Raw genomic sequence first — 9,801 nt, forward strand, 5'->3', positions numbered from 1 at the left:
CTCTGCGCTATAATGTTTGTGGCATTAGTGTGCCATCAGAACATGAGATATGAGGGGTGCAGCTCCACAATAGACATGCTCCCTACCAGCGCACAATTTGTACCTCATGTTTGATGACACAAACTCTCAGAGCTGCCAGAAATAATGAGGACAAGAAAATATAAAAAGTGTTTATTCAAAAAATAATAGAGAGGAATAATAACAATATTTATTCAAAAAAGACTAGAACAACCACCAATACATGAAAACTACAAATGGAAATACTAGTAAAATTTACCACTCTTATCAGGAAAGAGGAGCTTTCTTCCACCTGTTTGAGCAAAACAATCAGAGTATCTTGCCTCCCAACCTCGTGCCTCTGGGTTGGCATTTAGCTTCCAGCTCTTTTGTAGGGAAGGGGCAGGGAAGACGTCAGGGGAGGATAGTTCTAGAGCCACAAAGTGATTGAGTCGCCGGATGAAAGCCAAGAAGATCGGGGGGTTTTGGTTAGGAGGGCAGAAGGAGGGAAGGAAAGTTTGAGACCACTCTTCAGTGAAATAAAAAACTGGCCGTTGGAAAGTGTTGGCCAGTGCTTCGCCGGAGGAGGGCATTGCCATCCAATGAGCCATACCGCAACCTTTGGTACCAAAAAAGTTTATTCTGGCCAGAGCCGACTTGATGTTGTGAAAATGTCCCAACTTCACGTACCACTCGCCTCATTTGCTGATTTCGTCGGCTAGAGCTTCTCGGACTGCACTCCAAGCGCCCTGACCATTCCCCAAGCACCATGCCACCGCGCGGAATCCACAATGGCCATCTGACTCGACATCAAGTATCCGCTTGAGCGAGGATCTGATGATGACTGGGAGTTGATTGAGCCAATTCGGTCGGTCAACTGGTTCTTCGGATGGGGGTGGGGGGACTGGTGCTGTTGGTGGTGGAGGGACTGGAGCTGTTGGCGGTGGAGAGACTCGCGTGGCTCGCGCGGCTCGCGGCGGAGGTACCCGGCTAGATTTCGGCGGAGGGGCGGGGGCAGACGAGGTTGATTGAGCAGGAGCGGAAGGTGGTGCTGGATTCTTAGCGGTGGCGCGGGTCGGACGTTGCGGCGGAGGCGCGGGGCAGACAAGGTTGATTGCAAAGGAGGGGAAGGGGAAGGCGGAGCTCGCATCTTCCCAGCGGCGCGGGACGTACGTTGCTGCGGAGGGGCGGCGGCAGACAAGGCGGAGTTCACAGGAGGGGAAGGGGAAGCTGGCTTCTTAGGTGCGACGCGAACCGGTTTGAAGCGCTTTGTTGGGACTTGGGCTTTTGGCGGCGGAGGAGGAGGAAGCGCAGGTGAGGAGGGTGGTGGTGATGGAGACGGCGACGGAGAAGGAGTTGGAGAAGGAGACTGAGCGACTTTCTTGGCGGTCTTTGACTTTTGTGCCAGGAGTTTCCTCTTCTTGGGCGCTGGTTTGTTCTTCTCCTCTTCTTTCTTCCTTTTTTGTTGCTCCTTCTCTTCTTTCTTCATTTGTTTCATTTCTTCCTTCTCCGCTTTTCTGGTTTCTGCTAGCCTCTGTTTCTTGGACTTCATCATTGCTCCTTCTTCATTCTTCCTTTTATTTTCAACGTGTTTGAAGGCGGAGGGGTCCCTTTTCGTAGTTTTTGGTTTGTTTGGCGCGCCTTTTGGACGTCCACGGGTGGTCTGAGCTTGTGTTGCTTCCTGGATCGTCACGACGGTTCCAGAGCCTTCCAATAGGCTGTTGATAGCTTGTAACTGGGCCGCCATCTGCGGGGGATTCATCTGCAGGAGCCTTTCGCGGATCCGGTCGACTTGCTCGATTTGGGTGAGATCAGCGTTGGTGCCAAGAGCATGGAGATCCTGGGGGGAATGAAAAGAATCCAATTAGTAAGGGAATGGCGCGGGGGAGGTTAAAAATTGGAGGGAGGGGTGGCAGAGGGGCGGTGGCAATGGCCGGACGAATGGGAGTCGGCGGGAGTCGTTCTTCCAATCGAGGCTCCGCGGCTGGGGGATTTGGGAGTCGTTGGGAGTCGTTATCCCAATTGGCAGGCCGCACGGATGGAAAATGGGAGTCGTTCCTGTCCCTGGTGCGCGCAGGGGTAAAAGGGAGTCGTTGGAAAAAAATGGGAGTCGTCCGCCGAGAAATGGGAGTCGTCCGCGGAGAAATGGGAGTTGTCATAGGAAAAATGGGAGTCGTCCACAAAACCCGGCCATCCAAGGCCCCCCCCACATGACAAAAAGATAAAAAAATACCCAGATCTTACCTTCATGTGCCACTGGACATGAAAATCCTCGGGAAGTATCTTCTCGCCATCCATTGCGCGCTGCCGGAGTGTATGCTTACAAGGAATTCCCATCCGGTTTTCGTAACACCCGTTGCACCTGTGCCAATTCTCCAGGTCAACACTTGCTCTGAGATTATCCTGCGCCTTCCGGAGAGCAAAGGTGACAGAGCAAGAAAATCTTACCTATTGATCAAAGGCTTCTAATCTTCTCCTTGTGATGCGCCGCGGAGATTTCGTGGGATTGAGCTTCAAGAGCATTTGTGATTAACTTGATGACGGCAGCAAAATAATTGTTGGGGCCCAGGAGATAAGATTTGATAAAAGCATGCGATGATTCAATTCGAGACGTCGTCCAATGGTCGAAATGAGGTAAATCCTTTGTCCAAGCGTTAGCATACTTTTCACACACCAGAAGCCATGTCTCAATCATATAATCTCCAAAAGCTTCGCCGTATTTTGCGCAAAACCGACTGAAGCTTGAACGGAAATCGCCAGGACTAGTCATCTTGATTAAGTTGCTCCAGTGTTGAAGCATTTCGAACTCCTTCGCCTTGTTCTTGATGTGTTTTGCGCCATTGGAGACCAAGTTCTTCTGTATGTGCCAAGTGCAAAGCATGTGGGTCGAATCGGGAAAATTGGACTGGAGAGAGGAGATGAGAGCTTCTTCTCGGTCGGTCAGAACAACAGCAGGAAGGGGAATCTTGTTTGAGGTGAAAACAGTCAGGAGGGATTTGAGCGCCCAGTTGTAATAATCTTGTGTCTCTTTGGCAAGAAAGCAGAATGCCAAACTGAAAGACTTGTTGGCTCCAGTGACACCGGTGATGTGGAGGAGAGGCATCCAATACTTATTCGTCTTGTACATACAGTCGAGGAAAAGGATCAAATGGTACTGATGGAGAAGCTTCACAGAGAGGGAATGGCAGAAAAAAAGGCCCTTGAGCTCGCCAGATTCGTCGACCTTCGTCATAGTTGTGAAATCGGTTCCAGCCAGAATTTCATTCAGGTGAATGATGGGACTGATTCCTTGCAACATCTCTTGCGCAGCCCGCTTTCGTGCTGAGTAAATCATATCAATTGTGGCCAGGATTGTCTCGTCAGGGTGCAGCTTCTTGAGGCATTCAAGTATTTGTGCCGGTCGCAATCCGGCCTCGCCAAGTCTTTTCATTTCTTCGTAGAGAGTGTTGCTGAGCTTACGGTGAACAGTGTGGGCAACGGCGGCGGTGGGGCGGTGATTATGAGTCGAGTTGGAGACTGTGAATTTCCAGTGGCCCTTCTTCTTCTGGTTGTATACGGCAGCGGCGAACGGACAGCCAATCAATCGAGATGATATATTTTCACGAGTATCACCTTTACGTTTGTTTTTCGCAGGATCACCTCCTCTGTATCATTTCAATGTGGATTTAATGTCAGTCAATACTAACAGAAGAATGAAAAAGAAGTGGGAAATAACAGACCTGACACATTTAAAATGGACACTCTTTCCAGGAACAGAGCGTTTGACCAATATCCCATAGCCATGCGCACGAGCAAATTCTTGGATGGCCTCCTTAACTGATTCAACGTCGTCATAATTTCCAGCTGGCGGCGCAGGAATGTTGCCGTAGATCGTCCTTTCTCCTTCTTCATTAACTGAGTCTTCATCATCCGGTTGATTCTCATTCTCAAGTTCCATTTCTTTGAGCTCCTTCTCAGTTCTCTCTTCAGCAATTTTCTCAAGTATTTTCTCTATTTCTTCTGTGTTTTTTTCAGTTGGAACTGTTCCAGAGTTTGGATCATTGTTAGTATTATCTTTGTCTAATTCTAACATTACAATACAATCTTCTATTGTTTTCTCTTCTCTGGCTAGCTCTACATATTCCTTAAGTGTCTTCTTGTCGTCTGGATTATCTAAGCTATAATCTTCAACTACTTCTTCCTCATTTTCTTTGTGGATTTCGTTTTCTAGTTTTTTTTGGTGATTTCTTGAGTAATTTGAAGGAGGAGGGGGTCTAGGGTGACGTCTTGAAGGTCTCCAGTGGTCTGAATGCAGGCTATGACGGCGGCAATGGCCTGGGAGTCGGCGGCTGCGGTTTGGGAGTTGGCGGCTGAATGGGAGTCGGCGGCTGAATGGGAGTCGGCGGCTAAATGGGAGTCGGCGGCGAAATGGGATTCGGCGGCGAAATGGGAGTCGGCGGCTGCTGTTTGGGAGTCGGTGGCTGTAGGAGGTTGGGAGTCGGCGGCTGCGGGACGTGGGGAGTCGACGGGGTCACGGGAGTCGGCGGGGGCTAGAACTTGATCACGTGAGTCGGCGGGGGCTAGACCTTGAGCACCGCTGGCTAGGACGGCTCCTTGGGGGTCTAGAATGGCCAGGGTGGCTCCGTGGTCCTGGGCTGCAATTGCAAGGGAGTCGTTGTCGATGCCAGACCCGTTCGCGGGGCCTTTGGCGGCGTCTTCATTGGCAGCTGGATCGAGGGTGTGAAAAAGGGTGTTGGGGGCTCAGTGCCTCCATTTTGGATGGGGGAGTCGGCAGGGGAGGGAGCTTACCTGGCCCTGTGGCTGGGGTTTCCTTGGCGTGCTCGCCAGGCACTGGGGCCTTGGCGTCCTGGATGGCGGCGAGCTCGACGGCGGCCATAGGGGGCCCGGCGTCCTCCATGGCGGCAACAGGGGCCTGGGAGTCCTGGTCCTGGACGGCGGCCGGGGCGGCTGGGTTAATCATATTATTGGATCGATTGGGCGGTTGGTGTGGACGGGTGAGCGGTGATCGGGCGGTTGGTGTGGCGGTTGTGGTGTGTGACTTGTGTGATGGGTGGGGGGCTCGAAGGGGAGTCGTCACGACTCCCTGGGGGCTTCCGTGGCCCCCGCGGCCGACTCCCAAAATAACGCAGGGGGCACTCGTTTTGGGTGAACGACTCCCAAACCCCCCAAGAAAAAAATAATAAAAATATTCATGAAAAATAAGTGGGGACGACTCCCAAAAACAATTTTTTTTGGGTCGACAACTCCCAAAAAAGCCGTACCCAAAAAAAGGGTCTAGGTTGACGTCAAGCGCTGGTCGAAAAACGGTCGCGCGGACATATGGGAGTCGTTTTCCCAAAACTTGGGAGTCGTTTTTCCAAGACCCTAAATTTTTGGCCTCACATTTTGCTGATTTTGGGCCAAGATTAACTTTTAGGGCTCCTGTTTTTGGCTCAGAGGGTATCATAGGGTTGATAACTTTATTAAACACAGATTAGAATTGCAGCATCAACATAAGAAAAGATAAAAAATACGGATCTACTTTGCGCAGCAGCAAAAAACGCTTTGCGCACAGAATCAACCGTCATTGACAGCCAGAGCAACCAGGTCGCCAAGAGGAGTACCTACTCCTCTCAAGAATGACCGGGATGTTCTGGTCATTGAGAGGAGTGAACACTCTGTGTTACACCACCGTAATTGATACATTGTTCCACTTGAGTTATAGTGGAACTGCACTACACCACCCTAATTGATACATTGCTCCGCTTGAGTTATAAGTGGTTACAGAGATGTTGTATTGCTTTGTTCCAGTCTGTTTCCAATTGAGTTGCAGATGAGTTCCAGCTGAGTTTTGGATACTTTATGTATAGTTGTATATCATTTCATGTTTGATTATACATATGTTGTAGTAGACATTGTGCCAAGTTATGAAAAAAATTCATGGTGAGGCACTCCCTGGGGAGTGCCCCCAAAGCTTCCCTGGTGCCCAATGGTGTCATAACAAAGCAATTTGAGTTCCAATCAAGGCCCCAAGAAATTAAAAAATATGTAGCAAGATTCTTCATGATGTTGTACATCTTTTGTCTCCCCATTACCTTATCACCCAATGAGAAATTTTGTTGCTACAGCAAGTTGAAAATTGTCATTTTGAAACTCTCTCAGGCCATCATGGGCTTGACTTAGCGCATAAATCCCCTCCTTTGGAGGGTCCCTGAGGTACAGCATCCACCCTCCACATAGAGAGGGACTTCATTAAGTAGGTTCAAAAGGGTTCTTTTTGATGCCATGCCATGGGAGCCAGCACTGCATTGGGTGATGGTGACTGACTGCACTGAGCTACAAAAAATCCCAAAGAGCTCTCCTGCAGTGGAAAAATCTGCGCACTTGCATCAAAAAAGTGCAATGCAGCCCAAAAAGGTGTTTTTGTGCCTGGCAAAACTAGCATCAAGAAGTCATTGAATAATCCATAATGGACAAATGCATAGACTGTGTGAATCTTCCCTGCTTGCCGCCAATTACGTCTTCTGTGGAAAGCTGGCCTGCTTTAGTGGTGGTTTGATCCCGCAAGCATACACATAATTGGCTTGAAACAATGCACATGTGCTTGCTGGAAATGTATTCTTTCAAGTTTCTTATACCTTCTAGTTTTGGATGTTCCTGCCAAAGAGAATATATATGGGCTTAAGATCTGCTTACTTGTTGCAGATCTTCACCCTTGGTAACCAATACACAAGGATTGGCTTATTCATTATGCACTTTGATGGACTTCTTGTTTCTATTTTTGGTTTTTGCCGCTAAAGGCGTGCTACATACTTGTGCTTTGCAGCACCTCTGATGCACTGCAAGGCGTTACAGGCCGCCTCTCTGCCAAGAGGATAAAAATACATATTTGTACCAACCCCCTCAACTATAGCCACTGAAAAACATACTAGGGGTTCATGATTGAAATTTACAAAACTTTAGGACACATTTTAAGGTGTTTATGAACATTTTATTAACAAATTGATAATTGGACTGATTGATTTGTATTACTTGCTGTTGTGCATTATACCAAAATTTTAAAATTTTGTTGATAAAGGCCTTAATTTAGCTCCAAATTTTAGTCAAGTTCTATTGTGAACCCCTAATTGGTCTCCCAAGCACTCAACCTCAATTAAACCGTCAAGAATCTTTCCCTGTGCAAACCCAATCTCCTGGATTTATAGGCACTCAAACTTAATGTAATTCTTGCCAAGCCCTTGTCCATAATGTTCCTAAGTTCAAACAAACCTTCCCACCTCCGAGTGTTAAAAAGGATGATGAAAGCAACTCAGATTCCTTGCTCATTCTTATTATTGGAACTACACCAGGCTCTAGCTACCTTGCAAACAAAACTCGAATCAAAAAAGCTACACCCCCCAAGCAAAAAATGCAACAAAGCGCTACAAACACACTATAAAATTATGTAGCACAATTTTTATAACCTGCAAAGTGGTTTCGCGCCACCCGCGCATGGCTTTAAACCGCGGCTACAAAAAATCTAGGGCTATGCGCTAGGAAAAGCGCAGATTGCAGCCCCAAATAGCACCGCGCAGCGGGGCCAAAAAGCGCTGCGCTTCAAGTAGCGAAAGCGTTTCATCGTTGCATAGGGACTGCTTGGTGTCCAACGAGTTGCGCAATTCAGTCAGAAGTCACGCAGCACAAGAATGGTTACCCCTCACTTGAAAGGAGGCGAAAATCCAAGTCTTGACTACTTGTCAACTCACGATACCGTTTCATAAGCAGGGTTTTAGCCGATGATGCCTCGCATCATGCTTGTTGTCTCCAAACCTTACGACAGCTGTCCTCTTCTCGATTTTTTTGGCGCCGAATTAAGTGAGCATGACACTGTTTCCGTATGTATTCCTTAGAGATCCAGCTGCTTACCAATCAATTTCTCATCCTGATGGCATAACTCAGCTTGGGCTTGTATCACGGTTCAGGCCCAGTGATCGCGACTCTGAGCTTGCGATGAGTTATGAATTGTAACAATTCCATGTTTCAAGTTTTGACTTCAGAATGTGGAATTCCACTGCAGATTACCTCCTCAGCCTGGTACAGCTTGCCTGTTTGAAGCTCGCAAAGATTGAATTTTCTTCTTTGCCTTTCTTTTCTTCATTTCTGGACCAGCTGGGTTGCGAATCAATGCGTCCTTTGTAATATCCATGTGATGTAAGCAGCTCAGGATCCGGACTTTCAACAGTTTGTCAATTGATTCGTGGCTGGGTTCTATGTGATACTCTGGGGTCATTTCTTTGATAATCCAAAAGAAAATTGTAATAATTTGATTCAATTTCAGGGGGTGATGCATGAAATATCATTTGGTTTGTTTTCAATATCCTTGATGATCGATCATCAGGAATTATTCGATGGAATCGAATCCAGATTCTAGCGTACATGAGGAAACACGGCAATCAACGGTACTCACGCTTCAGTGGCCAAGGGGGGTGACTTGGGGGCAAACAGAAAACATACATATAAATAAGATACCACCGGTTGCCTCTCCCTCCCATTCCTCACACCATCCCTGCCGTACTATTTATCATAAAGATAACCACATTGCAACAGAACAATCATTCCACTGTTTCAACTCCAATCCCATTCATTCAAGACATCCTCCAACTCAAAGTCTATCTAATTGTTAGCGTTTAGTGTCTTTGAAAAGAGGCAGAGAAGATTTTTCTGATTTTAGTCCTTCTGTTTCACGAAGCACGCAGATTCAAGATGATTTTACCAAGTGTGATCACCTTAGCTATTGGTCTATTTCTTGGTAAATTTTGATTCTTCTTCCTCATTTGATATCTCCTACATATGGTAATTGGGAAACAAATGACACAAATCTAACACCTGACGTCTCGAAACTATTCACAGGCCACACTCCATCTTTTACCTATGCAAGCACTTTAGAAGCCAGACAGGGTCCAGTAGATTTCCAGGCGTGAGCTGAGCTGTCGATTGTACTGTGTATCTATCCTCAGATCCTTTTATCTTTGACTGATTTTTTTGCCTCGAATGAATTGCAGTCTGAAATCTGCCCCCCTAGCTCGCCGAAATCTACCAGGTTTGGACATAAACTCCGACCTTGGAAGCGGAAGAATACAACACGAGCATGGCTCCCCCAATAATTTCCCTAACCCTCATCGTGGAAGTTCTTCATACGGTCAAGATAGCTATGATCCTTCAAAGGGGGGATATGATTCTGGAAAGGCAATCTATCCATCGGGTAACAATAACCATGGTTTGGGTACAGGCATCTTTGACTTGGGCACTGGAACCCATCATGCTCTTCAAGAAGGGACCTTGGATTACGGGAACGGCGGCTACACTGGTTCGGACCCAGGATTCGACATCTCGCCCAAGCCAAAGACCTCGGGTAACGATTCTGACAAGAAGAGTTACGATTCGGAACCTAAAAAGGTGGACTCTATTACCGAGCATAAAGACTATACCTCCCCGAGCAAAAGTTACGGCTCGGATAAAGGAAGCACTGGTAGCTACCAGGATCCCTACAGCACCTCATCGGAAGATTTCGGAAAGAAATACGACTCGGAGGTAAAGGACCGAGGGGAATATGCACAGTCGCCGGGAAAGGACAACTCGAAAAGCACGAGCGGAACTGATTATTCCAAACAAGATAACTCCAAGTACAACGGAGAATACACATCTCCTAACGGAAAGAAGAAGAGCGGATATGACGGAACGGCTAAAAATCCTGATCAGAGTGGCTCTTTCATCTTCGAGCCCGGAACCACTGAAGAGCAACGCAAAGCCGCGCAGAAGGAAAGTGATACGGATGGCGCATTATGA

At 47.5% G+C, this 9,801-nt stretch overlaps 1 protein-coding gene across 1 annotated transcript; it reads left to right on the forward strand.

Moving 5' to 3' along the window:
- Positions 1-8,718: 8,718 nt before the first annotated feature.
- On the forward strand, positions 8,719-9,801 carry PtA15_12A305 (uncharacterized protein; the record flags this gene model as incomplete). The annotated part of the gene is made up of 3 exons (XM_053161900.1): positions 8,719-8,764; positions 8,866-8,932; positions 9,018-9,801. The coding sequence occupies 3 exons, from the start codon at positions 8,719-8,721 to the stop codon at positions 9,799-9,801; spliced, it is 897 nt and encodes a 298-aa protein (XP_053025871.1).

This window comes from Puccinia triticina, chromosome 12A (assembly GCF_026914185.1).
Source record: "Puccinia triticina chromosome 12A, complete sequence".
Taxonomy (NCBI): Eukaryota; Fungi; Basidiomycota; class Pucciniomycetes; order Pucciniales; family Pucciniaceae; genus Puccinia; species Puccinia triticina.